We start from the raw sequence: 15,309 nt of genomic DNA, 5'->3' as shown, positions 1-15,309 counted from the left end.
CAGTAGTTACATTGGGGAAACTAAGCAACATGTCTCGGTCCGTGTTCATGAACATAAGGCAGATCTGAAACACGGTAGGACCAATACCTCAGCTGTGGCTGATCATTGTTTTAATGCGGTTGGCTCACGAAATTGATTTCTCTAAGAGGAAGCTGCTTTACAAACCCACACAGTGGCTTTTGTGTTACAATCCCAGTGGGCCAGGTTTGATTTATTTCTCTATAGTGCGACTTCCATTGCATTGGCTTCCATTACATTGACAGTTCCCTCCAGGCCCATGTAACCCCTTTGTGCAAAAAGAATATCGCTCTCCGTGTCACCTGTGCTGAACATCCTGGCCGAGGCCGTGAAGAAAGCACCATCTTTAAGGCAGTTGGGCCCGCTCCCGGCGCCGGTATACGCCTCGGTGCCAGAGCAACGCTTTGGCCTTACCAGGGACCTGTGACCACGCTTGGGCAGGACTCTTATAAAACCAAGCGACATTCTTGCCAAGTCATTGAAGCCTACCGCCGCTTCAGCCTCCCAGGGGTGGGGGAACTTCTACCTTTCAACAGAGGGCCGATTTAGAACCCACGGGTTACCCTCTGGCAGGGGCCATGCGTTGACACAAAACACCTCGGCGTTATCCATTAACAATGCGGAGATCACGACGACTTCACCCCCTGACTGATCGCACGAGTGCGGTTGCCTGCGCCTGCTGTCTTTATCTGGTCTAGTTTTAAAAGTGCCTTTAAGGCGCTTTACAGCAATTATACAATTTACGTGGGATGATAACGATTTGGGATGATAACGATTTGAAATGAAGACTTTGTTTATTCTTGACTTAACGCTTTCGTGACTGCAGGAATTCATATTCTCTGGGTCTTTCGGTAAAGTCATGCACGCTCACATAATAAAAAAAATACATATATAAAACACAATGATACGGTGTGGCTATGTTCCAAATCCCCAACTTTTGATGTATCTGCACCATCTGCAGTCCCCCAATTGGGCTGTTTGAACTCTCCATCGTTCCGTCACGCACACTTACCCGCCAGGCTCCACGAGGAATGGCACCCGTGTGCCGGCGCCGAGGGTGAGCCAAGCGCGGGACTATGCAGGGGAGAACAGGAGGAGGGGGTGCGCTGCGGAGACGGCACGCACCTGGTTCTGTGTGGTGAAGTAGTACTGGGGCCCCGTGCCGGTGGCCTGCGAGTACTGCATGCTGTACGACAGCGGGTTGATCATGGTGGGTGCAGCCTGTTGCGTGCCGGGCTGGTACATGCCGGGTGCGGGCGCCGGGGCCATGCTGCGCATGTTGGGCTGGCTGCCGGCCACGCGGGGTCCGCTGTTTTGGCTCACGGGCCTCGGCTGCATGAACTGTGGTGGGGGGCGGCATGGGGAGGGGGGGGTAGCACGGGGAGAGAGAGGGGGTCGGGACACGCGTGCACAGACACACCGACTTAACACGGCGCCCCCTCTCTTGGCGACACTGCACCTTCGACCCCGTGCAAGGCCTACAATGAACGGGTGGGTGGGAGAGGCGTCGAGCTCTCTCAAGGCGCATTTCCAAAGCGTGAGTTCGTTTCGGAATCCACCCATTTACAAGGAGAGCAGGGTATACAGCTTCGTGTGCGAGTAGAAGAGCAGCTGCTTTGTTGACTCGATCTGCACAGGCCCTCCGCTCAAAATGGCCGACGTGTAACCGCTTCCGTGCGCTATGCAGGACGGGGAGGACAGCACTGTTCCTGCTGCAATTGCAGACAATTTGGGCCAAGGTGTTGCGATGCACGAGGAAAGGCGAGGGGGGGGGTTGGTCTACAGTAGAGGGGCGATTGCTCCGAGTCGGTAAACCTACGCATCAATCAGCGATTGTAAACTGCAATAAAAACTCCATGACAAAAGGTGCCAAGGCTGAGAGGTAGTCTAACAGCAGGCACACGGTCTACGCCTTGCCCAACTGTAGAACTGTGATGAATGTGGGGTCCAAAAACTTTCAACGTGGCTTCTCAGGAAGTTGTTCCAAATAGAAGTCTTTCCCACGGTATAATCCTTACGACTCCCATAGTCTCGCTTCACCAATCGCAGAGAAGCAAATGTGCCCGTCCGAATACACAACCACGTGAACGTTATTACCTTATCGGAACGTGTGCATTCACCTCCACGTAGTCCTCGTCACTGCCAGTTGAGGCATTCCCCATCCAATGAGGGGAGTCTGTTTTACTCTGCCACACAGGCCAATGGGGTACCCAGTATATGCTGCCAAAAGCGACCTATCAGTCCGGCTAAACAATCGTATATACACGTGTGCAGCCATAACGGAGATATATTTTTAAAACATGACTACGGTTCATATACCTTGGCCTTTTGATACAAAAAAGTAATCTCTAACTGCCATATTTCATTTCAACCACGACATTCAAATGAAGTAAAAATAAATGTCAAACGAGGAAAATTAATAGACTCATTCTGACAAGAACGCCGACTATCCTAAGTCACAATCGGCAACGTTTAAATGCTCGCATCAAAATTCTGGCCACAGCTCAAGCTCTATACTCTGACCACCCTGGAATTAGTTCTATCATTCTAAATACCTCCCCCCCCCGCCCCACTTCAGTCATGTGGCGTTTCACTTGGGTGCCACACAAAGGCCACCAAAACTCCAAGCTGCTGTCAGCGTGTCAGCACTCTCGGCGACAGCGCCACGCTCGCGCAAAGCACCTGCAAATTAGCCCGATCCCTCTCGTCGAGCAGCATGCGATCTCTTAAGAGCCAAAAAGTTCTACGAGGAAACCTCTTTTTCAGAGAGCGGCAGGGCCGGCAGCCGAGCGTTTCGGAAAAAGTACTTGGCGACAAATAAAAAAAAAACTCCACTCGTGCCGCATGGACGGCCGCCCCAGAGAGCGGAGTGCCGTGAAACGGTCGCCCGTCGCGACGCCGCACCGCAAAATTGACAGGGACAAACGCGCGCAAAAAAACGCCGCACCAGCACTCGTGAGATGCGACCGCTTGCACGAGGCTCCCTCGTACGGCAAACGGGGCAAGCGTGGTGCCGACTCGTGGCCGACGCGCCACTTCGAGCTGCCGCAAGGCTCCCAGCCCACGACAGCCAGCCGTGCTAGTTCGCAAACCAATGTTTAAAATTTGCTGCCACAGCGTTTGGGACATTTGCACACTCGTGCAAGTGCACCCATCCATACATGACAAATCCCAGAGAAGGATGCATTCGAGATTATCAACCTCATCACATTCGTGATTTTTACCATTCAGAAAATCAATTTATATATCTTGGGGAAAAAATAATTACGCTGTCACAGATTTACAGTTTGAGATTTTCAAATATTTTCTCATAAGTCAATATCAAGTACTGTGTCTATATACACAAAATCACATGATAAACCTAATGGAGTACGTAGAAACAGGAGAAGCAAATGCAGAATAGTTTTAATCAATGGACAGGAAACAGAACTACCAGGGAACTTATCAAGGCTATGCAATCATCTGCAAGTCTCAAGAAACTCCAGCTCGTAATAGGGTATTATTTCGCTTTATTGAAAATGTATTGCTCACTCGGCATATGGGTGGCAGAGTGGTGCATAGTAGTAGCCGCTCGTGCCTCAGCAAGAAGGGCCTGGGTTCGATTCATCACCTCGGGTGCCTTTCTGTGTCGAGTTTATATTTCCTGTTTCTGCATAGGTATATCCCCCTCACTTCTCTGCGTTCTCCAGTTTCTTCCCATAGCAAAAACAAAGATCCCTCGTGTAGCCTTAACAGACTGCTTGGACGAGTGCTGTTAGTGAGCAGCACCTTTGAAGGCCGGCACGGCCAAAGAGGGGGTGGGTGGCCAACACCACGCACGGCCGCCTTTGTGTCCCGAGTTACGATGTTTACACATCGCACCAGGTACTCATTTGAGGTTGAGTCGACCTAGGGGAGTCCCAGGACCAGTGTTGGTCGTGAGCGGGAATCGAACTCGAGTCGCTGGGTTCATAGCGCAGCGCGCCAACCGCTACACTACCTATCCACCCTAAAACGCGCAAACACACATACACAAAGTAAATGGTATTGGCCAAAACATCCCAATGCCGAAATATTACCCACAAGTGACTACTCAATTGGGACTACACGTAGCAATGTCGCCCCACTGTGACAACTTGGTTAGGACCCGATGCCACAAGTTGAGGCTTTTCTGGGTAAACAAGCATCATAATGGAATATCTAACAAACGCATCTTATCTTAACGGAATTTATATAGGCGCCTTAACCAAGGCGCTTCAGAGAATTAAGAATGGTACAATGTGTGCGAATGTAATGGTAGAGATGAGGTGAATTAAATAGAGGAGAGGAAGCAATGGGGCGAATCTGTGTGAATTCGGTGAAAGTGAAATTGTTGAAGGATGATGACGATGATTAAAGGATTGAATGAAAGGTGAATGAATGATCACATCATGAGAATATGAAGATGGAACAGGAATGGTGGTGGTGGTTGTTATGAGGGGGGGGGGAGGATGTGAACAAAATAAAATAAAACCTTTTTAAAATATGGGATCATGTAAAAAAATAACACTTCAGCAATACCACCTCAATGCACCTCACAAGAAGCAAAGCAAGATTTGGACAAGTGCTACATCTGACCCAGGTGGGTGCCAAAAATTCAGACAACATTGAGACACTCCCATAGTCAACAAATACAATTATATATATACTCCTGAGGATAAGCAAAGTGTTAATTAATAAAGGGTCATTACCTGGATTGGCCTGAATCCTCCCTTTGAGAGAAGAGCAGGCAGGTGTGGGGAGGAGGGTGGGGGGCAGGGGGTCACACGGCAAAGGAGAGGACAGACAGGAAAGAGAAGCCACAATGAGACCCAAGCACCGCACACACAAACAGCGAAGCAACGCACAGCACGCGGCAGCGTGGCGCAGCGGGTTGAAATCCTGGCAACAAGGGCACTGGGTTCCCCTCTCATAGCTACAAAAACACCTTCCAAATCACTCGATTGAGATTACAAACAGCAGCAACATTGCCCCGCACCTCCGAATACAAAAACACTTGGCAGGACCTTCTCCTGACAAAAAGGGGTCTCAGCGAGGTTGTTTTGGGAAAAAAAAGCATAAGGGGCAGCAGCACCCTCACTGGGACCGAGTATTCACCAAACGATTCCTTACGCTGGAAAAAAGTGAAATTCCCAAAGCATTGCTCACAACAGCCCCTTTTGCAATGCAGCATGGTCAGCCACAGCGGTGGCCAAACACAATCGTGATTTTGGTCTGCCTGCTTTGACAAAAACGTTTCCAATTGCACCACCAGTGGAGGGTGACGTGGAAAATAAATCACAAAGCCGAGTTTCTTCCTCTTAAGACACTGCCCAAACGTCTCCTCTCCAAAACGTCACCTCGCGCAACATGCAAGAGGAGGTCGTGGGTTCAATCCCGACTGATGCCTGCTGTATATTTGGAGCTTGCATGTACTTTGCACTCTCATGTTTTTGTACTGTTTGCTGTTGTAGCGTTCTTACCCGCCCATACTGGATATCAGTGAAAAAGAGCTTGAAAGCTCATTGGATTCCTGCAGTATATTCTTATTCTGCATGGTGTCTCGACTAGACTCACGTTCCACACCAACTTAAACGACGGCTCAGCCAACAAACTCATTCAGATGCAATTAGCTACTCATTGCCTCACTCGCTGCCATGGTAGCCCTGCCCACAATGATAAAAAAACTAACTGCACCTCCAATTCGCACGGTTGGCTACGGACAGTGCGAAAGTTCAACATACGCACAACCTCCCACTAATCTAGAATATTATTTCTTTTGGTTTGGACTTCATTTCCCACAGTTTAACTCTAGACCTGCACGTTATGTGCACAAGGCCTAGTTGTTAGGCACATGTACGCTGTTCACAGGCCTTATTTTTTTTCCCTGGGTATGTATTTCAACGGCCTATCTCCAGCTAAACCCGAATTATTTTTCTCCCGTCTGGCTTCCAAAGCCTTTACTGTAGGTGTCACACTTTTATAATTTGTATCCAATGATAATAATGTCTATCACTTACAATACATAACTGCCATTACTACTGCAGCAACCTTGGGGTGCCAGTGCATCGCGATACCAAATCACAGAGCTGCTGGACTATTGCACCCTTGCTTCAAGTCTTGCATAACAGGGAGAGATACACATTTTGCTAGGGTTTAGACATTTTCATGCTCGAAGACAAATACACCAACATTACGAACGGTTGAGTTACTGTCGTTGCATTCGGGGCTAAAGAACTGGCAAGACTATTGCCAACCTACAGAATCAATGGGAGTCTCGTGATGCATCGGGGATCTTGGGCAGCTGAAACAAAGAGCGAGAGAGACGGGAGCTGCATTTCAGACAGGACTAAACATTTGATTTGACGAGCCACCTTCCTGACCACACAATGGTATATTGGTGGATTCGGTGCACTCATCGTTAACGAATTTAACACCGGCTGATGGCTCGTGCATTTGACTGCTCGCCTCAGCCGCTCCCCGCCGACTCAAGCAGAGTAGAGCTGCATTGCGCCACCTGGGCTGACGCATCAATCGGCGTGAAAGGGAAGCATGGGACACGACACCTCACTCGCCGTTAATCCCGAGGATTTGTCACGTGCAGCTGCAACGCGGCATTCCTGGCCACAGCTCGCTTGCTCAAGGACAGGCCAACCGGTGGGCCGTCCCGCCGGGGCCGTGCGACACTCTGCCCCACTTACCCCACCCAACTTGACTCATGACACAGGCCGATAACAAACACGTGTCTAATGTATGCATGCCGAACTTATTTCGCACCGTACGGAGCCAACCGAGCTCATATACTCGTGCTACGGTGCCTTGTGGAGACCGATCACTTCTGGAGCTACTGCAGTCATCAGCATCGTGACAACGCAGAAACTCCGTGGCATGGACTCCAAGGAAATGGCATTTGCAGTCAACTCAGCAGGTGGCGCTACTGTGTCCCACAGAGTGGCTCAACACATCCTGATGGGCCGAGTCCCATCTTAGCTCTCGGGTCATATGCTAGGCTAATTAAGAAAAAATCAAGTGTTTACACGATAGAAACATTGTCCTGTCACGAGATGTCAACTACCTGGCCTAGTATAGAGTGGGTCGTGGATTCGATCCACTTTGTTGAGCTATCATTTGTGGCCAAGTCGCTTCTGAAAAATAACTATATAGCTCAGTGGGCCTTACCTGGTAAAATAAAAATGCATGAATATAATAATAAAACACTAACTCAATGCACTTGACAATCTGTTCTAAACATGAGCAGCTTCCTGGGTTTGAACCCAGATTTCTGGCAGTGACACGGGAACCTTTAAAACAAACCACCTTAACATCAACATTTGTTCACAACCCATGGTGCAATTATATTTTCTGTCCAAGCATCCGGATTTTCTGAAGAAAATCTCCTTTGAGAGGCTGCATAAATGGCATAATGCGAAGAGTGGAAGCCGGGGAAAGGGGAATGCGCACGTGGTATTACACGGGGGGACCAATGGAGGCAGGGCAAGTGGACCAGAGGGCACGATAGAAATCGAGACGCATGGGTCACAATGTGCAAGTGGGTGGGACACGCAGGGTGCCGAAACGGAACACAGGTGCAAGCGGAGGACAAACACCGCTCTAGTTATATCGAGGGAAACGCAAACCCTGCAGCACTGGGGGGGGGGGGGGGGGCACACTGGGGGGGGGGCAGCACTCAAGAGCTTCACGGAGGGATTGCCTTTTAATGGCTGGAAACGGTTGGAGAGGGAGCCCGAGCATCTCAACCCACGGTGCACGCTGGCTCCCACCTGGTGAAGTGAAATGTTGCTTGAATAATAATTCACGGTCATTCACACGATTTTACGCATGCCAATAGATCGTGCGAGTGCATTACCATCAAAATTACCACCACCCCCCATCATCATCATGACCACCACCATCATGACCACAATCACCACCACAGTGTTGGCTACATACGGTGACAAAGAAGTTCAACATGCATACCCTCATTCCAATGCTCCACGAGTCCTCGACACTCAATGCCAAGAAACCCCTTCTCCACTGCTTCACATGCCCGCTGTAGATACCAATAATCTGCAACCCTTAATGAACTCAACTCCATCCCAAATTATTCCCTTCGGTGCCTTTCAAGCTACAAAATGTCAGCATTATCCAGTTCTGACATCAATACGCTTAAACACCATTTGGAAATCGTCAAAAGCTTTAAAGTTATATACGGACATTTAAAAATGCAGTGACATCGTTCCCAAATTGGAAGCTTGTGCCTAATGCATCAGCATCGCTCGGAACAGGCATGGCCACGTTTAAACAGCTGGGGAGACTGGACCACTCACAACAACAACAACTGTTTTGCTTGGTGAGAATCAAGAGGGGCAGCGCAGCAAACACCACTCTTGTCCTCCACTTGTTGTACTGTACTTCTAAGCTCGCATGTATCCCCCCCGCCCTCTCCCAACCGCTTTCACCAACCCACACTGTCCAACGTTAAGTCAAATATCCTGCGTGAGCCGCATGGTGTGAGGGGGACCTCATCATCCAGTGGATTGACAAAGGGCTGTACATACATAAACACTGCATGTACGTTTCCTCCAATTGCTAAAATAAACCATAATGTCCACTGGTCTTGGCCAAACATCCCCAATGTTGAAAATTTAGCTGAAAATGTCCTAAACTTGGATTACACACAGCAACATTGCCCTCTACTGCAAACACCTGGCAGCACCCTCCCTTAGAGAGAGTCTTGAGGATTTCCCAGGTAAACAAGTAGTACCAAAAAAACTAATACAAATCATGTGTCTCACCGTAGCAGTTTTGTCCTGCGAAAACATGTACACGTGTGCGAAAAAGTCTCAAATAATCTCACAGCACAGACCATGTGTGGAGGGAACGAGGGTCACAGAGCCAGCTTCTCACCCAACGGCCGACAGCTTTGCACAAGACATGCGCACACTGCCAAGCTAGGAGAATTGCAAATCTTTGTCTGGATCACAAGAGCTGCGAGCAAACGGCGATTCAACTCGAAACCCTTGGTCACTTGATTACAATGCACCGCTGGCCTTTTCGGCGGTCACGTAATCTTTCTAACGCCTGTAAAATTGTACGATTACTAAACAATTGCCGACATAGACCGTGACTAAAGCCGTGTCTGCCTCCGTAATTATTTGGCACCATGTCATTTAGAGCTGGCAAGAGATTAGGTTGTCGTGCGTTTGCACGCGCACGCACACACGTGCTCGCACACACGAGCACGCGTTGCATATTTTCACACGGGCCTGGCTACCGTACAAAATGGGAGCGAATATGCACACTGTATGATCGTGTTCACATGGAGTGTAGGACAGACCTCAACAGATGCCGCTTAAAAGCAACGTTGACATTTCCAAACACGTGTGCAGTCTGGATATTAGAGTGGTAACCAACCTTAGCAGCGTTAATACCGTGGGGGCTCCACACGGCTAGCGGCTTGTCAAACACAAGTCCGTTGGAAATATAAACGATGTGGCGTGTCATACCTTGGGTGGTCAAAATAGACTTGAGAAACGCATCATGGTGTTTTATTCGGCGCTAAACATGTAAACAAGTTAGATGGCAGTGCCAAACAAGAAAGTAATCATTAGCTGGGCCAATCTTCCTCTTAGGCCCCACATAGGGTGTGATGAGACATCACTGCAGGGTTAACTATTTGCTAAACGCTCACTAAATGTTATACATTTGTAGTGACATCGCGGACGTCACTGTGTAATGCCGGCCCGAGAGAGGCACGGCGTGCGATGTATTGACATCGCGGGCACCACGTATGTGGGTGCAGTACCGGCCCTGGAGGGGCTCGGTGAGTGCTGACTGACAGCGCTGGATGGCACCACGCTCTGCGTGCAGTGCCGACCCCTACAGGACAGGTCGTAAGAGTGCCGGCCATGGGAATGGGGTTAAACTAAGGGCCATTGCACTCTGGTTGACCGCGAAGGACACGTGATTGGTAAAGTCTACACAGGGCCCCCAAGTGGGGGCGAGGGGTGGTCACGTGTCAGGTCCGAGATCCTGCTAGAAGATTCTGGAAGGTGGTCGTGGCCAAGGGTGGAGCCAGCCACGCCAGAGGCATTAATAAATGTTGATTTGAAGCTTTCGTGACTGCAGGAATCCAGTCTTTGGTTCTTTCGGTAAAGTCACGTAGGTAGAAAATTAAATAAAATAGACCACAACGTTTTGGCGCAACACAAGCGTCCGTCATCAGGTGGGAAAGCATGGTCTGCTGCTGATGCATACTGTTTTAAAAGTCTGCAACAGTCTGCATCAGCAGCAGACCATGTTTTCCCACCTGATGACGGACGCTTGTGTTGCGCTCGAAACGTCGTGATCTATTTTATTTTATACCTACGTGACTTTACCTAAAGAACAAAATAGTAGTAATAAATGTTTTGCCTCCAAAGAGTACGTCTGCGACTCGGTTGAATCCAAAACATATTCATGAAAGCCTGATGACACAAGCCCAAGCGATGCAGAAACAGCAACACGAGCCAATGCTTACTTCTGATGTCATCACCACGGAGATGTCCCCACGCTACTCACAAGGCTCCGTGGGAACTAAAAACTGCCTACAGGCGGTACCGAACTCACGCCCGAATGCACTATCAATTTGATATGTTGGATTGCCAGAGGTGCGCGCTTTTAAAAGCAATCCAACAAAACACAACAAATAAAATCAGCCACCTGCTGGCTGCATAACAAATGTATACAATACCAAACCGAGTTAATCACAATCATTTTTGGCTTTTTTTAATTTCAATTTGGTGAATGGCTGAGCTTCCCTATACTTTTTACTGTTGTGTTTGTCTCGTTTGTTCTTGTCACTTTCTGACTTGCCCCTACTTGACATCTGTGAAAAAGAGCGTCATAGCTCATTGGATTCTTCCAGTATAAATAAAGATTCTGATTCTAAAACATTTGACGAATGAACAAAGTGGAGCCTGTGATGCGTTGATCCCTCCACCGACTCATTCCTATAATGAAGAATTAACCAAATTATATTTAGGGCAATGCCGAGCCAAGACGCCTCTGGAGCAGCAACCTCGCCACACCTGGCTGCAGCAGTATCCACGTGTTCCTCCTCCTCCATACAACACACAGCACCCGTGGTGGTGGTGACCAGAAAAAGCTCACGTGGGCTCATGTGCCAATCAAATAAAACGAATCTATTTTAATTTTACCAGGTAAGGCCCAGAGCTTCATAGCTTTCTCAGAAGCGACAAGGCCATCACATTCGAAATGGAGGGAAAAACCTGGAGGACCCAGAGAAAGTCCACGCAACCACGGCAAGAACAAGCAAAATCCAAATAGACATGCATCAGGGTCGGGATCGAACCCACAACCTCCTGAATACCAGATGAGGAAGATGTTAAACAAAATCACCTCACCAAGCCTTTCAAAGCACGTGTTGGATGCAGTATAAATGTTAACTTTATTGCTGATGGTTAAACGATTCAACATCTATGACAAATGACCCTTTGATTAAATAATTATAGTCCCATGTTAAGATCTCGCACAAATGAAAACCTATTCAATACTCGTCATTTCATCTGATAATAATTTCACCATTCATTCACAGCTCATTTGTGGACATGGGCAAAAGAGAAAATGCCGCGGACTTAAATAACCATGACTAAATATTAATGCCATAAGAGCCTTTACACCGTATCCTTAACCTCCAGAGTACATAACGGTGACACGTTGCAAATTGCATTTAATTTTTATTCACACGCATTTCCCATAAGTGCTCAAGTGGCCTTCTTAGGTTGCTACATCACAGGGAGCTTCTAGCCCCTGTGAAGATCTAGATGGGTGGCTCACAAAGGAAGGCCCCAAATTAATTTCCTTTCAGACAACTGGTGCAATTAATCTCCCCCTGAGGATTATTGTCATCTTGGCCTACAGCAGCCGATCCCACAGGGGAAAGCCCCTCTCTCTCGCTCAATCACCTCTCTCTCGCTCCATCGCCCACACCGGACCCCTAACAGCCCCAGCTTTTATTTTACCAATTAAAAGCTCAGCTTGGTTCGAGCGTTCACAAAGAGGTCTCCCCCCATTTCCCACAAACACAGGGCATTCTAAAAAATATACACCATCTGTCATCATATTATATATACACTGTACGCACAGAAACTCTAACACACGCTTAACACATTGGCTAATACGAGCTTGGCGATGGTGTCATGCCCAGAGAGAAAAATGTGAATGTAAACTAATTCATCAACCCAAATTAAACAAAAGTCACGTGTACATTGACTAGCGGTAATCGGGAGAGAGGAATCCTCGGCTTTGAGAGAGCTTACCTGCTTCTCATGCTGAGGCCATCACAGCTGAGAGACTCGTCCAAACACCCACTTACTCAAAAGCCACACTCAGCAAAAACAACGGGTGCTCACAGGTGATCATTAACGCAACCTAACCTCAAGCGATCAGTCAGCATTAGTGGTCTTAATAGATATTTCAGCCGTAAAAATTGGGGTTTGTAGAGAAATCTCATTTATATAAAAAAAATCATGTGTCCGGGGATAAAGTAGAGAGTTAATAACGCATTGCAGTCCTAAACACTTGCCCTGATCATGCTGCCATGCTAACGTGGGCATTGGCTTCAGCAGGCGGCCGGTAAACAACATCGCATGGTATGTGCAGCCTTACGGCCCGTGGTCCACGTTCAAATTGGGACACTTGGCGAGCGAGAAATGCTACCGCTCGGCAACGGGGTTTTGTATTCATGGGCAGTGGGGGGCTCTAGAATTTCAACGACCGCGATCGCTCACTTCAGTTTTTATTCAATTGTTTGATTTGAACCGCTTCCCCAGTCACCGACGAGACGCAGCTCGCACCGCACAAAAGGGTGCCGACAGACGTCCACCCACACAGGCAGTCAGCCAGTGCACAACAACCACGTGGGTCTTTGATGAGAAACCCCCACTTTCAAATCAAGGGATGCTCTCCGAGCAAAAGGCCAAAGGTTTCACTGCCTCACCCCCTTCCTGTTTCTGAGTTTCTGAAGGAGGCCTTTGCTTGCCAACTCAGCCAGCCTTTCCTTCTCCCCATTACCTGAGCGTACGGTCATGGTCGCATCATGCCTACACCATCGCAGCATTCAGCAGGTTTAAGAGGCAGCTGGGTGCTTCGATAGGGTGGTGCGGGATGAGGAGGGTCAGAGGGAGGGTTATTAGTACCTGGTGGTGCAGCGCACGGGAACCATGTGGGAGCTTTATTCCAGGGAGCACAAGGGGTGGGGGCAGGTGGGGGAGAGAGCAGAGGAGCCAGGGTAACGACAAGGGCAAGAGAACACCACAGGTAGGAGGACAGAAGGGGGTGGAACAGGTGGGAACAGGATTTAAACCACTTGTCACAAACCTCTTGGAAGCGCTCGAGAGAGCAGGTTAGTTACGCAGCGCATCACAACCACACCGTACGCACACCTGTGGGAACGCCGCGACGACGGCAAATCCCGTTTGGATCAAACCATAATGTCGCTGTGACGCCATTACAATGCCATAACACCGTTTTAACCTGTGGAAAAGACAAAGCCACTTCTCGCTCTCAGACCTGGATTCATGCGACTGGGTTTCTGGTTGCGGCAGAGACCGGGCAAGCCATCAGGGGGAGCCTTAAACAGCGGAGCTTAGATCGAGCCAGTCATCTCTCCGGCCCCATGAGCTCGTTACATGACACGTACGTGCGCACCCACTTTGTCAATTCGCTGCTAGCTGAGGGCCTTCCCGCACCGTGGGTGTTAGTTGACATACTTCACCACGCTGGTCAGTGAACATGGCGGACATGGGAAGCCAAGTACAGCACAACAGTGGAATTTCCTGCAGTGCCCTCTGCTGTCCACCACGAAGGCCTGCAGCCCGATGGTAACTCCGGGGCGAGTAACATCTTACCACCGTGTGCGCCACGATGGCGAGATGTTAAATACCTCACCTGGTATACAGGAGGCTGTGGGTTCGATTCCGACCCTGACGCCTGCTGTATATTTGTAGTTTGCATGTTCTCCTCGTGGCCGCTTGGATTTTTGTCCGGGTCCTACGGTTTTTCCCTCCACATTTAGAATCTCCATGCATTTATAGTATTTGGCTGCTATAAATGTCCACGTGATAAGATACTTCATTGTAGCTATCTATTGTGACCAGGTCACTTCTAAACACAGAAACTAAGCAAACTTGAGCCTGGATAGCACTCACATGGGCGACCACCACGCACAAGCTTGACTAACATCATCCTTTGCCAGTATCAAAATATGAGAATAGGTTTTCACCTTTTCCTGGCAACAAAAAAGGTGTTGAGATGTTAAAACACCAAACTGAAACCTTTCACAAGGAACGCCTTTTGGCGTCCTCTGGTCCAACACCGTTCAAGACTATGCTCGAAAGAAAGCTGTCTCTGGTATGGACCAATCAGTTTCAAAGAATGCATATATATTCAGAGTATGTTTTTTGTTTGCATTCTGACCACAAGTATTGTGGTTAATGCAGAAAATGATTCCTTGTAAAAGGTTTTAGTTTGGTGTTTTAACACCTGTTTTGTTGCCAGAAAAAAGGGGAAAACCTATTCTCAAGCTTGACCAACTTTTGTTATCTGATTAAGACTGAGTGCATTTTCGGCGATTTGGTCATCGGCGCCGCACGGTTTAGGGAATCCGTCCGTGTTGTGCCACTGCTCGCGACAGGGAAGCCGCTGCGAGTAGCAGGCACGGGATCCTGCTGGCACAGAGCCGCATTTGGACCTTCACCTTGACGGTTGCGACGCTCGCTCTCCGTGCAGCGAGATCACCGCACGGTAACAAAAAGCAAATTGCAGAAGTCGCCTTACAAGCGTGCTCCATACAGACGGCATCAGCCCCTGGTGTGTCACTATTTTTCAACAAAAATATCTATGCTTATTGGTTCAGGTGCAGCAGCTCACTAAAGAGATTACCTTCTGGGTGCTAGGGATGCACAATGGAGAGCCAAACTAGGGGCAGTAGGTGGGTCGCGTGAATGTACGTGACACCAGGGGTCACAGGACTTGGCCTCCGCTACAGTGATTGAAAGTCTAAATTAGTGGAGTCTTGCTACATACACCAAGTTGCTCAGTCACGCATGCCTCGATAATAATCCCCACACCTCCATGTGCATAATTCTCATCTGCGGACTGCAACGTTAAAACAATTCCCTCTACATCTCCCAATTAGAAACGGCCCCCATCCACCACGTGACATTCCTCGCACGGGTGTGGAATCCATCTTGAACAGAATCCTTTTCACCATCACGCGCTGCTGCTTCGCAC

General features: G+C 48.7%; 1 protein-coding gene across 11 annotated transcripts in view; it reads right to left on the bottom strand.

Moving 5' to 3' along the window:
• The window catches only part of EIF4G1 (eukaryotic translation initiation factor 4 gamma 1), a 132,973-nt gene that overhangs the window by 59,478 nt on the left and 58,186 nt on the right, over nucleotides 1–15,309 (bottom strand). For 6 of the 11 annotated variants that reach the window (XM_061566333.1, XM_061566332.1, XM_061566331.1 and 3 more), the window contains 3 exons: nucleotides 13,215–13,247; nucleotides 4,728–4,748; nucleotides 1,144–1,359 (listed from right to left, as the gene is read on the bottom strand). In XM_061566333.1, coding sequence (XP_061422317.1) covers nucleotides 1,144–1,359; nucleotides 4,728–4,748; nucleotides 13,215–13,247 — 270 coding nt within the window. The remainder of the gene's footprint in view (nucleotides 1–1,143; nucleotides 1,360–4,727; nucleotides 4,749–13,214; nucleotides 13,248–15,309) is intronic. The other 5 variants (XM_061566341.1, XM_061566337.1, XM_061566342.1 and 2 more) reach the window with 2 other exon arrangements.

Source organism: Lethenteron reissneri, chromosome 36, assembly GCF_015708825.2.
Source record: "Lethenteron reissneri isolate LAM-NWPU_2019-01 chromosome 36, ASM1570882v1, whole genome shotgun sequence".
Taxonomy (NCBI): Eukaryota; Metazoa; Chordata; class Hyperoartia; order Petromyzontiformes; family Petromyzontidae; genus Lethenteron; species Lethenteron reissneri.
Note: the sequence above shows the minus strand (reverse complement) of the source record. Positions and strands in the feature narration are given on the sequence as shown.